The sequence below is a fragment of the Rattus norvegicus genome, chromosome 3 (assembly GCF_021556685.1).
Source record: "Rattus norvegicus strain SHRSP/BbbUtx chromosome 3, alternate assembly SHRSP_T2T, whole genome shotgun sequence".
Taxonomy (NCBI): Eukaryota; Metazoa; Chordata; class Mammalia; order Rodentia; family Muridae; genus Rattus; species Rattus norvegicus.
In genome coordinates, this window is record NC_141536.1 from 117,347,369 (window position 1) to 117,361,303 (window position 13,935).

Here is a 13,935-nt window from a genome sequence, read left to right on the forward strand (position 1 = left end):
CCCCCACCCCCGCTGAACTTCTCTCTCTGCTCTGAACTCTTCCAGATGCCTCTGTCCTCTTATCTATAATAAACACCTTAACCACACCATGGAGCAGTTATGTGTGCAGTTTCCTTATGGTGACCCCTTGTCCATCACTGTATGGGTTCCAGAAACTGAACTCGGATCACCAGTCTTGGTGGCACCCATCTTTACCTATTGAGCCATCTGACTGACTGAAGCCAAATAAACATATCTTTGAGGCAAAGTCTTCCTGTGTGCATTGAAACTAACTTGTAAATTCACTTAATACTAGATTATCTTTAAAAATAATTTCCACTAGATTGTTTTTTACATAGACGACCTGCTATGTGCCAGTAAGTAATCTTGCTGTCCAACCTCTGACACTGAACAGAAGTAGTGACAGTGGACATAACAGTTTCTGACCTGTGGGGTCCCTATTCAGTCTCTTTCATCAGCTTAACTGGAAGGTCTTGGTTTTATTTTTAATGTGTATTGGCATTTCACCAGTGTGTGCATATGTGTATATGTTTATGAGAGAGGGAGGGAGAGAGAGAGAGAGAGAGAGAGAGAGAGAGAGAGAGAGAGAGAGAGAGAGTGAGTGTGTGTGTCTAGTGCCAGAAGAGGGCATCAGATCCCTGGGACTGGAATTATAGCTGGTTGTGAGCCACATGTGGGTACTGGTGGGTATTGGTGGTTCTACATCACTGACTCATCTATCCAGTCCCCATTTTACTATTCCTCATCCATTCATGGTCTAGACAGAACATTTTTTTAACTGGATAAAGTCATCAAAAATCGATAGTAAACTAGAATGTATTTAACAGTGAAAAATCACAGACAACTCTTTTTAAATATTTGTTTTGACAGGGCTTGGGAGATGGCTCAGTTGGTAGTGTTCCGTGAAAGCACTCCAGTCTGGGCCTCTAGCACCTAGTCTAAGCCAGCATGGTGGCATGCATCTGTAGTCCCAGCATGGGGTGGGGTGCAGGGTAGAAGGGGTAGAAGGGCAGAGTCAAGAGGATCCCTGAGGCTGCAATGGGGAGAAGTCAGTGAACTACTCAGTGAGCTCCAGGTTTACCCAGAGACCCTATCTCAAGAAAGAAAACTACGGAGGAAGACACCCAGTGTTGACCTCTGACCTCCAAGTGCCTGTGCACCCACATACACACTACACAATTGTTCCTTAATTTTAAAAGATCCAGTCAAAGGTGACTAAAAACAATTCCATGTCCTTCTCTCTGAATCTTTGTTTGCAAAAACTAAACTACATAGGAAAAAGCTTAATCTAGTCTTGATGGATGGGATGCCCTCTGGTTAGGAGAGCTTCTAACTTTCGGGTGGTACACATCTTTTATAAGTACAAACCTCACACATCAATTTAGAAACTGGGATGATTTTTAAATCCTATTCATTTGACCCACTTTGAAAGATGTTTTTCATTTAAGTGAAAAAGCCTGATTAAACAGAATGCCTATCAAATGATTCGATCCATGTAAAACCCTAGCAGATTGGTATCAAGTACTTGGGGACTAATATGAAATATGAGGAAGCTGTAGGCAGAGGAAAGGGGGAAACTATAAAATAATTCATAATTTCACAGATATACTTACCAAATTGTATACTTTAAGTATGCCAATAACATCCTATAAAGGTTTTTTTTTTTAAAGAATATCTATTTTCTTGTAATAAGAAAAGATATTCTTACTATTTTATGTCTGGATGCACTTCAACATACATTCTCCACAAAGACAAGACAGTGGTCCACTTTTATTGGAAAACTTTTAGTTTACATCAAACTAGGGGAAAACTAATAGTTTTATTTAAAAGAATTTTGTGTCATGGAGGTAGATCAGTGGGTAAAGGAGGCTGCATCAGTCTGACAACCTGAATTCAACCCTTGGGTCCCACATAAAGGTGAAGACCCCAAAGTTGTCCTCTGATCTCCGCAGGTGCTATACCACACCACCACCACCACCACCACCACCACCACCACCACCACACACACACACACACACACACACACACACACACACACACACAGAGTTTAAGCAGCCCCTCCCCCAAGGGCAGGAAAGGTTGACACACAGGCCTGCACTGCTTTTAGTCCTGTGGAAAAACTGATACTGGACCTATCCTTTGAAAATCATGGTTCTGTGAGCAAGGCAGTGTGGGTCACATTTTGGAGACAATGAAAATTAGTTCTTTCCTGATTAGCCAATAGTGGGCCTTTATATTGGGGCAATCTAAGCTTTAATCATTTTTACACCTCAAGACAAAGTCTAGGGAATAATTTGAGTGTAGATGAAGACATGTATAAGGCTTTTTTTTAACTTTTCAATTGTATGACAGCCAAGATAAAATCTCTCTATTCTTTTTAGGATAGATTTCAAGTGTAAGAGCATCTATCTTATTTCAAAAAAACTTTAAGTGGCCATAAGGAAATATTTTTTAAAGGGTTGGGGCATGGAAGTCAAAGTAGGGTAGAAATTAAGAACACAGAGGAAGCATGTAAATAGTATGACGTACACCCATCTCGAGGTTGTTTATGGAGCGTGAGTTCTAGACATTAAGCCCAGAATTGAAGAAGTAGAAGGGGCAGAGAAGGGCTCAGGAGGGAGGTGATATGGACCACTGCGGGACAGGCTAGCGGCCAGCCCTGCAGGACAGAACTCAGGGGTTTCATGGAAATCAATATATGTGCAGTTTTCTCCAACACTGGAGAAGCAAAGATACAAAAGTCTCTGGCAGGAAATGCAGAAAGTGACAAGGGACTGGACAGACTGTGGCTGGAGAAGACTGCTCTAACAATGAGGTTTTGATGATGAAAAGAAAAAAAATCCATTTCTGCAAGAAAAATTATCAAAATTCTTATCTCTGTAAAAACAGACCTAAAAATCTTTTAATTTTTGTACCCCTTTAATCTTGTTCAGAAGAAAGGATTGAGCTCTTTGTTCTTCTCTGCTCTGCTCTCTTCCCCTCTTTCCCTGTCCCTTCTCTCCCCATCGCCCCCCTTCCCATGGCCGGCCTTTACTTCCCCTTTCTTCTACTCTTCTCTCATTAAACCTCTCCATGTGGAAAAAAAGAAGAAGCAAGGATTGATACATTTGTCTTGGACGCTGTGTTGGAGCCTCTGCGTGTCTGGTCTCCTCCAAAGGTTTTAACTCACATTGTCTGTGACCACTTCCTTAGCACCTGCCTGTGTGAACCATGCCCTTTATCAATCTGCCAGATTGTTAACCAAAATCCATTTTTCTGATCAACTTTTCTGTTTTCTTTTCAGTGGAATGTTGTCCTTTGAAAGGTTTCATTAACAGGGACAAAAATGAACCCAAGAATTCTGTTCCCTCCACTCTAATTCAAATGAGTCCTTGCGTGCCCTCTCTCTGACCATTGTCACTGGCATACTCCAGGGTGTCCTCCCCATTCAAAGCTGAGGCTCTGATATTCTCTGTGACCAATTTAGCAAGCATCTCTGCCACTGCCCAGTCCCCCAGTGCACGAGTTGCTCTTACTGCACATCATAGCAAGGGACTGAGGGATCCTGTGCCACTGCCCGGCCTGGCCCACCAGTGCACGAGTTGCTCTTACTCATATCAGGGGACTGATGGGATCCTGACTAGTCTTCACCTGCACTTGGAAGCTTCTCACCTAGGTTCTAACAACTAACTGAATGCCTGCTGTGTGCCAAGAATGCACGCTAAGGTTGCATTTTTCTACTTTCAGGAAGAGATGAACACCAAAAACACATGATTGTAAGTAGGAGGGAAGGTAAGAATTAGCCAAATTCAAAACTCATCTAGAATAATGACCCTTTAACTCAGTCCTTGATTTTTCCCAGTCCCAAAGACCTGTTGATAACAAGGGACCCTCTAGGAATCTTTATTTAGTGTGTCTGTGTTCTTGTGAAGATGGCCCTGTGTAGAAGAGTGTATTTACAGATTTCTAAATTGTTTATAGAGGTCAAGGGCATCTTCCCCATGCCTTAAAGTCATGGTTTGGGAGACCCATTCCCTCACACAGGAATGCCGCTCTGTCCTTTCATGCATTTATTGATAGCAGCAATGGACAAGAACACCCCCGCCCCAACAGCTAGGTTATCAAGCAGACCCTCCAGGGTCATTGGCATCCCTAACCCCAACCTAAGACCCTGCCTACCCAGGCCATGTTCCTGAATGGGCATATCCCCGTCTGTCCTGTTTATATGTGTGGATCAGTCTGTCTGAGTGTCTGAGTCGATGCCTGCACGGGCCCCCAATCCTTGGTACATGGTAGGGGTTGTTCAGAACACAACGTGGCTTGCCCCGGTGGACCACTGGGCCCCGGTGTTGACCATGGGAGACAGGGCCAGAGACGGATGGTGGCAGGGGGCCAGGTACAAAGTTCATTCCAGGGCCACATCCTACAAAAGAACCAGTCATTATCAGAGTAAGTTTCTGACCGGGTACCTCTACTCTTCTGGGGTAAGTTTCTCTGGGCTTCATTTCCTATCTGCAAAATGGGAATTCCACTTCACCTACCGCCAGACCAGAATACTAATGCTGTTCTAATCTGAGAGACTACTGTGACTAACCCCAAAAGGCAGTACCCAATTCCTGAGCTCACATGAACACAGGTGGCTAAGCTGGAGAATGTGCAAAACTGGAAAAGGTGTGAGCAGAGACTATAGAGACACCTACCTAAGTCAAGCACCTACCTGGCATTGAGAAGTCCTCCATTGCATTGTATTTGAATTCATAGGGTGGAAAGGGCTGGCCTTGGAAAAAGGGGGTATCCTGGGGCAGGGGTGGGAACAAGGGAGGTGGTGAGGGCTGAAGTGGGTAAGGAAAAGACATGGGGGGAGGCAAATGGAAAGGTGGGAGCAGGGGCAAGGCCGGCTTCTCCCTGAAGTCTGGGGGCTGCTTATGGCTTCCCTGGTATGAATGATCCATCTCTGGCCAGTCCTCAATCCACGGGTCTAGGAATGGGATGACTATGTTAAAGAGACCTGGGAAAGCAGGTTGCCCCCAACGCTGGCTACCCACACTTCCAGAGCTCTACTCTGGCCTTTTGGAGAACAGCAGCCTTCCTCATCCCCTTTCACTTCCAGCCAAGACCAAGCTGTGTTCCTTTTTCCTTGGTACTTGTGTTTGCCTGCTCCTGCCCAGTGTCTGTATCTGTAGCTTTTTCTTCTTCCCAAGTCCTTCCCAAAGACTAATTAAATGAGTCAAATATAAAGATCCAGGTCCCCTTGCCAACTAGTCCCCATTTCCTTCTAAACCACCTAGGGAGGATTCTACCCCATTTTTATCCCTCATCAACTGTGTATTGTGACTCTTAAACACTTCACGTCTTCAGCGGTTTTCCTGAACTTCAGTGGTTTCCGGAACTGAATAAACCCCTTCTTCCCAACAGTCACATGACACCAACGATACACCCCGAGAGGCACCTTTCTCTTCTCAACTACTTGTGTATGCCCATCAATCTGTTCTCTGCCAATCCAAAGTGAGCCCCGTTCTGCTGTCCTTCCTAGTTCACATTACACTCTCCACTTCTCCCTCTGCTGGTCCTGATGACTCCCAGGGGTTTCCACAGCCCCTCACACGCATCTGCCCTAGTCAAACTGGATTGCTCATCCTCCCCTTCAAATCAAGTTTTTGTTTTGTTTTCTTTTGTTTTGTTGTTGCTGTTTTTAACAGCCTTAATTTCCTTTGTTCCCCTTGAGACAATGTCTGGCCTTAAACTCACTTTGTAGATAAGGATGTGTTTAAACTGCTGATCCTCCTGCTTTTACTCTCTAAGATCTAAAATTACAAGCATGCACCACTATGCCTGGCTGTGTGTGGTGGTACTAGAGACGGAACCCACGGCTTCATGCATGTATCCACTTCCAGCACTCTACCAACTGAGCCACATCTCCAACTACATCCACAGTTCTTAGATGGAATCAGAAACTGTGAAGCACCACAAACTAGCCTTTCAACCTTTAAAACATTCCTTTATTGACTGAGGACCAATTCTCTAATTGAGCAAAACAAAGAAAATAGAGCCAGTACATAATCCATCCCAGTTCATCTTCCTAACATTCTAGCTTCTAGTTACTAAGTCCCAGTGCTCTGCTTCTATTCCTGGCCTTTCTATGTCCCCCACAAGCTGTATGTCTTCATATTGCTGCAACAAACAGCATAAGATACTCATGCCTCCAAGTCAACAAACACTGCACTCCTGGAGCTAAAGTACAGTTGTGTTGGCACAGGACTCAAGTGACCTGATGCCAGGGAGAAGTAGATTTGGAAATAGGCCATGCTGTTTCCTTTGTGGGCAGGCAGGGACTGAGGGACTAACAAGCAATCAATCTGTAGCAGAGAACATCTTAGCAGGAATGCAGTTGGACTAATATCCCCAAACCAGCTGAAGGAATGGGACTCAGTAACTACAGCAGTGACTACTGAGTGAGCTGGGACCCAAAGGTGGAGGTGAGGAGGCTATCAGCTGTTGTCTACTAACCCTACTACATTGCAAAGACACTGTGGGTTACACTGTGTCTCTGCTGAACAACCTGCTGACTGTACCCTTCACTTCTCTGATGCGCTTGCCTAGACCATCCTTTTTCCATACCTGTCTTCCCACCTCCTATGCCTGCGACTACCTGGAAACAGTCTCATTTCTTTTCCATTCATCTATTGATTCGGGTCTTTTGACCCTGCCTTTTGCAATCAATACTTGCACATGTTCATGCAGGTACACAGAAGGAATCACGAAGCTGAAGAAGCAGCCACATGACTCCTGTGATCTAACCATTCCCAGGAAATGAGAAAGAAACATTTAGGAGCCACAACTGTTCTTCAAGAGATCCCCTACTTTCTGCAAGTACTTCTGTTCTGTTTGGTTCCTTGTGCCTTGTGCTCTGAAGGTCCTATCTACATCAATACCCAGACACTCTGTGGGAGGGCTTACCTGGGAGACGGTCATGTTTCGGTAGCTCCACACCCCAGGCATCAGCCACATGGGTCAGAAGTAAGTGTGAGAGGTGGCGGTGTGCATGCTGGTCCCAATGGACACCATCTCGATGACGGTGACGTACAGCATGCCGGAAATGGAAGTGGAGATCTAAGACGTCAAAACAGTGGTTCCCGGCTAATGTAGCACTGTAGAAGTTCCCCTCAACCACATCCTGTCGCAGAGAGACTGCCAGGGGCTGGAGCTAATTGAGAAAGTGGAGTCTCTAAGAGGGTCTCCTATCTACCTGCCGGCCACTCTATCCCCTGTCCAGAAGGGTCCCAGTCACTCACCTCTGGCAGGAGGAAACCCCCAGTGACACGCTCCCCCAAAGGCATTGCTAAGTTCCACACCAGCAGACAAGAGTCTGGCAAAACCTGGTCCATTCGTACAAACACTCGTTCCAAGTTCTCCCTGTAGCTCTCCATTGAGCAGCGGCCATATCTGTTGGGTAACACTTAGGGTGGGCAAGAGCACAGGAATGCTGCCATACCTCCACCTCCAACGGGTATTTCCCTGTTCCCCCGCCTGAACCTGGAGAGATCCCAGAGGCAGGAGTTGATGATCACTAGGTCAGGGGCAGGTCCATATGACAGCTCCTCCAAGACGTCCTCAAGGTACTCGGAGTAAACACGGGTGAGGAAGTAGAAGCGCACAAGGTGGTGGCCAGAACCAGAGCAGAACTGGCGGACCTCTCGGTACTGTGTCCCGTTGTGCAGCTCTCCCAGCTGGCCCCCAGCCACCAGCTGATCCTGTTCAAAGCTCAGCTCCCCCTGCCCACCCACCCCACCCCAACAGTCAGATCCATGCCAGGTAGGTGGTCCTTTTCAGGCCAGGGTCTGTACCCACCCAACACTGGCATGGCTGCCAAGCTTCTCTCACCTTGGCTTTTAACTGGGAAGCCGTGAGCAGTGTGTCTTTCTGGAGCAGAAGCACCAGGTCCTTATACACAGCTCTTTGGACTGCAGGGAGACAGGGATCCCGAGGTTAATGTAGCTCTCAACCCCCTCCCAGAGCTTCCCAAATGAAGGTCTTTGTTTCCCAGGGCTTGGCTCTCCAACAACAGCTCTATGGAGGATTGACTTAGAAAAGAGGAGATGAGATTTTATGTTTGGATCTTTTTTTTTCTTTCTTTCTTTTTTTTTTTCGGAGCTGGGGACCGAACCCAGGGCCTTGCACTTGATAGGCAAGTGCTCTACCACTGAGCTAAATCCCCAACCCGAGATGAGATTTTAAAGCCCTGGCTCTGCTCTTCCCAGCTATTTCGCTCTCCTCTAGCTTATGCACTGTGACCGAAGACCAACTGGCAAAATTATGTTGGTCAAGTCACTAGGGAAACACACAACATAGCCCACAGATCCTTTTAAGAAAATCATGGAGGGCAACAACAGATAAAGATGCCACACGAATGGGCTGAAATAGTGCACAAATGATATGCCAGGGCACCCGTGGAAGGTATGTAGGGAATTTAAAAAAGAAAAAAATACAGTCTAGTGTTCTAAAACAAGAGTAAGAGATGGAGAAGTCTGAAATGGAGATGCGGCGAGCAGACAAAGAAAAGGCTGTAGATACAGGGCTGTGAAATGTCATCCTAGAGTGGTCACTCACTGGAGTCCCCCAAAATGACCACGAACTTGTTGTGTAGCAGCTGCTGGACTTCCGAGGCATGGAAGTGGACCATGGCGCTTCCCAGCAGGCGGTGCGGCATCTTGTTTTCCAAACAGAAGACCATGCTGCCACTGACACCAGCTGCAGGGAGAGGCCAATAAGCTGATAGAGGGCAGGAAATCAAGGTAGGTCGGTCTGTTCCAAGATGACCCATGCGCGGTGGTCCCTCCCTGGCTGCTCTGAGTAATAGGGAGGAGAGTAGGGCGGCAAGGCGAATCCCAAGAAGGCACCAGCCTTTATCACACTCGAGGAAAGGCGGAGGGTCACTTGGGCGGTAGTCCTATACTATGGCGCTTCGCGCGCACGCAGAGACTCCCTTGCTCCCTGACACGTGTCAACGGCGGCCTCGTGCGTGCGCACACGTCTGCTCGCGCCAGTTACCAGGTCTCAGGGCTCCGGGGATTCACCGGCCAGTACGGCAGGCCCGGGCGCGGTGCGCCTTGTCCGCAGCGGGTTCCTTATCTAGAGTCATGTTCCCATGCCCCTGGAGAGCGGTGGGTTCTGCAAAAATCCCGCCCCACAGAGCTCGGGTGCCCAGGTTAGCTGTCGGTACGCAGCTCGAGGCCCAGCGCTCCCCATTCGTGCGTTGCGGTAGTCCAGCCAATGCTTCCAGCGTCTGAGCTTCAGGAGATGCTCATGGCTCCCACTTCCGGTCACCCATGTCCCGCCCTATGCGACCCCCAACGCCGGAGGAATCAGAAGGGCAGTGAGGTTGGCCGCTGGGAAGAACAGAAATTAAGGCTAGGCCCACTCGGGCGGGCGCGAAGCCCTGGTACTGGCCGAGGGCAGGACGAACGTTCAGCATAGTTTGCCCACAGTGCTGATGGCCGCTATGGCGGCCTCATCACGTGACCCCGGCGGGCGGAAGCGGAAGTGCGGCCTGAGTTTGGGTTAGGCGGGTTTTTCCTCGGCGTCTCTAGCCGACAGCTGTACTAGACATGGACTGTTACACTGCGAACTGGAATCCACTCGGGGACTCTGCCTTTTACCGGTGAGCCTCCCGTCGCCCCACCTTCTGACCCACTGCCCACCTTACCGTGTTTGTCTGATGCTGCCTTGAGCCGGCAGAGCCAGCGGTGCTCGTCCCGGTCACCACGGGTGCTGGCGTCCGCCCCTATGGCGGCTCGCCCGAACGTCTGCCACTTTACGCACTTTAGGGGCAGCAATTTGGTCCTTCCTTTGCGCCAACTGAGGCAAGCTCAGAAGCCACCCCCAAACCGAGGTCTGCTGGCCTCCGGAAGGATGCTCAGATCACGTTGAGGAAGGCCGCCCGCGGCGACAGCGAGTGCCAGTCTCTTTCCGGAAACTGCTGCTGAAGTCAGACCGTAGGGGCTCTCACAGGAGGGCGGGATCGCCACAGCGGGCGGGGTGACAGTACTGACCAAAGCTGAGAGAAGAGGGTGAACAACGATTCAGTCTTGGGTCACAACTAATGAGAAACCCTAGGCAGTGGCAACTCACTGGAGTTGGAGTACCCTTAGCGGTACTTTCTCAAGGCTAAAGTAGTAACGTGATTACAATGGTTACTGTCTCGTTGGCTTTATTTCTTTTTAAGATATAAAGTACAAACTGCTTGTGGAACTCTCATCAGTCAGCCTCTATTTGTCTCTCTCTGAGCGGTTTCCAATTTAACTAACCTCAACCATCCTCAATTAGTGAGAGTTCCAGCTTCACAGAATTGCAGGACCTCATCAGACCATGCATGCCTTGTGTTTGCACAGTCCTATAGTCCCTTCTATGGGCATCGCAGTTTTCCTCTTTATCACCCTAAAGAATGTTGCTCATCTTTCGGTACCTCCTTGGTTTGCCTGCAATAAAATCTTTTGTGCCTCACAGGGGCCAGTTGTAGAGTCTTTTAATATGTGGCACAGGAGGGCAATGTTTGTATGTGTTTCTCCTGCCAAGTTCCTTGAGGGCTAAGAATACTTCAATTTCCCATGCATATTTAGGCCAGGGCCTGTTACCTAATAGTTGTTCAGCCTGTGGTGGTCCGTGCCTCCTAATCCCAGCACTCTGGAGGCAGAGGCAGGTGGATCGCTGCAAGGTCCAGGCCACCCTGGCCTATAGTTCAGGCCAGACAGGGCTACATAGTAAGACCTTGTCTCAAAACAACAACAGAAACAAACAAAACCTAATAGCTGCCCAACAAAATTATATAGAATGTTTTATTGACGCACCTGAAGATGGTGTTTTATTTCAGTAGAAGACATTGCTTCTGCTACTAAAGCTATGTACCTTTCTCATAGCCAGACTGTTAAATGGAGCTTCGTTATTTACAGTGTGGTGCGTTTCCTAGACAGAGGATGCCTCGTGGTAATTTTTAGAGATCTGTTACATTTGTTTATTCATGATTCCTCTTAGACATATGTACAGTATGAAGCAACTGAAACTACTAATGAGCAGAGTGTGCTGTCACACCCACAGTCCCAGCACTTGGGATGTGGAGGCAGGAAGACTAGGATTGCCAATTCAGTCCAGGTGTGTGCATGCATGTGCGTGTGTGTGTGTGTGTGTGTGTGTGTGTGTGTGTGTACTGAAGCCAGCCTCAGCAAGATGAGACTCTGTCCCAAAATATGTATTTAAAAGCTAAAAAAATATAAAATGTTAGCTATTACTTTTAAAAATACCTGTTGCCTTCCCAGACTTTTAAAATCAGAGCATGGAAAAAGATGACCTCATTACAACAGAGCTCGTCCTATTTATTCTAAGAAGTTTTAGTTTCACAGATACATAAATAATGTTTCAAAAGATGTGAGTCATAGAAGTGTTGAACTCATAGAAGCAAGTAGAAGAGTTAAACATTACTGGGACTGATAAATATGTCCTAAGTTGCTAACTTTCTTATATACTAGATATTATGCTAAGTACATATGTATGCATGTATGTGTGTATGTATGTATGTGTATGTATGTGTGTGTGTACAGTTTCCTAAGTACCACCACCGTACAGAACTAGAGTCATGATTCATACCAACTTATTAATGAGGAACTGAGGGGCAGTCCAGGTTCTGCAAGTGGTGGTGGGACATGCCTTTTTAATCCTAGCAGAGGCAGGTGGATCTCTGAGTTTGAGGTTACCCTGGTCTACAGAGTGAATTCCAAGACAACTAGGGCTACAGAGAGAAACCCCTTTTTGAAAAGCTCCCCACAACCCACCCAAAAGATGTATGTGGTAGACTCTGTGGGCCAAAACATAGAAGTTTGGATCTTACATTTGTGTGTGTGCGCCCCTCCTGCACATGTGGAAGTCAGTGGACAACTTGTAGGAGTTGGTGTTTTCCTCTCCACCATTATTGAACTCAGGGCAGCAGGCAGCAAGCAGCGTTTGCTATAAAGCTGAGTCACCTCTCCTAGGTGTTGGAGACAGGGTTTCTCAGTGTAACCAGCACTGGCAGTTCTGGACTAGAAGACCAGGCTGGGCTGGAACTCAGAGAGGTCTGCCTGCCTCTGCCTCCAGAGTGTTGGGATCAAGGGTGTGTGCCACCATGTCCAGTTCCAGATTTTTTTTAAATCGGGAAAATGTAAGGACATTTTCTAGTTTATTCTCCAGTGGGAAAATGTTTTAAGACTAGGTATTTAGTTTAGTTCATGTGTTCATCTTAGACTTAATCTGACTCTAATAAGTGGGTAAATGGGCAACAGGTGGAGACATTTCACTTGAGTTTAGGGCAGGGATCCGCATTGGAATTAGTGTTGTCAGAAACTCACTGGATTTGGAAAGGTAAGGAGAAGTGGCGACCATCTCTTACGTGGTTCTAGAGATTTAGCCATTTTAATCCTAAAACTGCAACTTGAGCCGATTCCTTCTTTAATTTGACCCAACCTGTGCCAGACTCAGTGTGTGTTAACTAAGAGAGACATAGGCCCCCTTCGACATTCATAGGGCTCACAGCCAGCTCACGAGCCAGAGGATAAACTGAACCTTTGACCACAGTTACAATGGGAGTTCTGAACCTGGGCTGTGTGGAAGTAAGTAGTCAAGGATGGTTTGGTTTCTTAGCTTAAAATCATGCAAAGGGAGAAGTGAACTTGGCACAGAAGAGAGTGGACTTGTTTTGTGGTGTGTGTAGCTGTGTGCATGGCTCTTGCAGAAGAGGGAGGGTCGCTGTTGCTCCTCTGGAGCCATTCACTCTGTTCTTTAAGACATGATCTCTCACTGGACCCAGGGCTTGCTGGTTAGGCTGGCAGCCCCACAGATCCAGCTGTCTCCATCTTCCCAGGGCTGTACTCACAAGCGTGGCTTTTATGTGTGTGCTGGGGATCAAACTCAAGGTCTCACACTTTTGCAGCAAGCAAGTTAGTGAACGAGTTAGCTCTCTCCCCAGGCCTGTGAACTTGCACGTTCACAATAGTTTGATTTTTGTAAAGGGGGAGGAGTGATGATACATTTTTATTTATGAATTTATTCTTGTAAGTGTTTTTCTTTCCTTTTCCCCCTTTTTGTTATTCTTAAAAGGGAAGGGGATTATTTTAGTATTATAGTTTTGAAAAAAAATGAGTGTTTAGTAAAAACATCATTAAGTATATATAACAAAATGTATCATCTTTTTTTTAAAAGATTTATTTATTTAATTTATGTATACAAGTACACTGTAGCTAACTTCAGACACACCAGATCCCATAGATGGTTGTGAGCCACCATGTGGTTGCTGGGAATTGAACTCAGGACCTTTGGAAGAGCAGTTGGTGCTCTTAACCGCTGAGCCATCTCTTCAGCCCACAAAATGTATCATCTTAATTTTTTTGTTTTGCCTTGTTTTTAGAGAAAATGCCACTACTTAAATATTTGAAAAAAATGTATGTATGTGACTGTTTTGTCTACATGTGTGCCTATGTGTCTCATTGTGTTGCCCACAGGGGCTAGAAAAGATCATAGGACCCCTTGGAATTGATTTTATAGGCATTTATAAAGCAACATGGCGGGGTTGGGAATTGAACCTGGATACTCTGGGAAAATAGCCAGTGCACTTTACTGCTGAGCTGCCTTCCCAGCCCTCCTTGGTTTTGTTTTCTGAGACAGGATCTCAGGTAGCCCAGGATGCCCTTCTGCCTTCCTGCCTCTACTGTCAAGTGCTAGGGATATACTCATGCCTCGTCCACCCAGTGCTGGGGATGAACCAGGGCTCATGTGTGCTAGACAGGCACTCTGCTTCCTGCTCCTTTTCCAGCCTTCCTCTTAGCCATTTTTGAATTACTGTTCAGCAGTGTTGGGTATATTTACTGTGGTGTACAGCCAACTTACATTTCTTTCATCAAAAAATTCTATACCTGTTAAATAGCAACTCCCCAT

The 13,935-nt window shown here is 46.8% G+C and overlaps 2 protein-coding genes across 14 annotated transcripts in view; one reads left to right on the top strand and one right to left on the bottom strand.

Moving 5' to 3' along the window:
* Positions 1–9,960, bottom strand: part of Pced1a (PC-esterase domain containing 1A) — a 22,013-nt gene extending 12,053 nt beyond the window's left edge. Inside the window, 8 exon segments of one of the 10 annotated variants that reach the window (NM_001399286.1) lie at positions 1,749–4,402; positions 4,697–4,957; positions 6,937–7,183; positions 7,272–7,422; positions 7,513–7,751; positions 7,861–7,940; positions 8,613–8,727; positions 9,683–9,960. In NM_001399286.1, coding sequence (NP_001386215.1) covers positions 4,155–4,402; positions 4,697–4,957; positions 6,937–7,183; positions 7,272–7,422; positions 7,513–7,751; positions 7,861–7,940; positions 8,613–8,646 — 1,260 coding nt within the window. In that variant the 5' untranslated portion in view covers positions 8,647–8,727; positions 9,683–9,960 and the 3' untranslated portion in view covers positions 1,749–4,154. 10 annotated transcript variants of the gene reach the window in all.
* The window catches only part of Vps16 (VPS16 core subunit of CORVET and HOPS complexes), a 21,513-nt gene continuing 17,121 nt past the window's right edge, over positions 9,544–13,935 (top strand). For 3 of the 4 annotated variants that reach the window (XR_015682770.1, XR_015682769.1, XR_015682768.1), the window contains exon 1: positions 9,544–9,637. Coding sequence is in view for 1 of the 4 variants with exons in the window: in NM_001005541.1 (NP_001005541.1) it covers positions 9,585–9,637 (53 nt within the window). In the remaining 3 variants the exon portion in view is untranslated. The remainder of the gene's footprint in view (positions 9,638–13,935) is intronic. The other variant, NM_001005541.1, reaches the window with a different exon arrangement.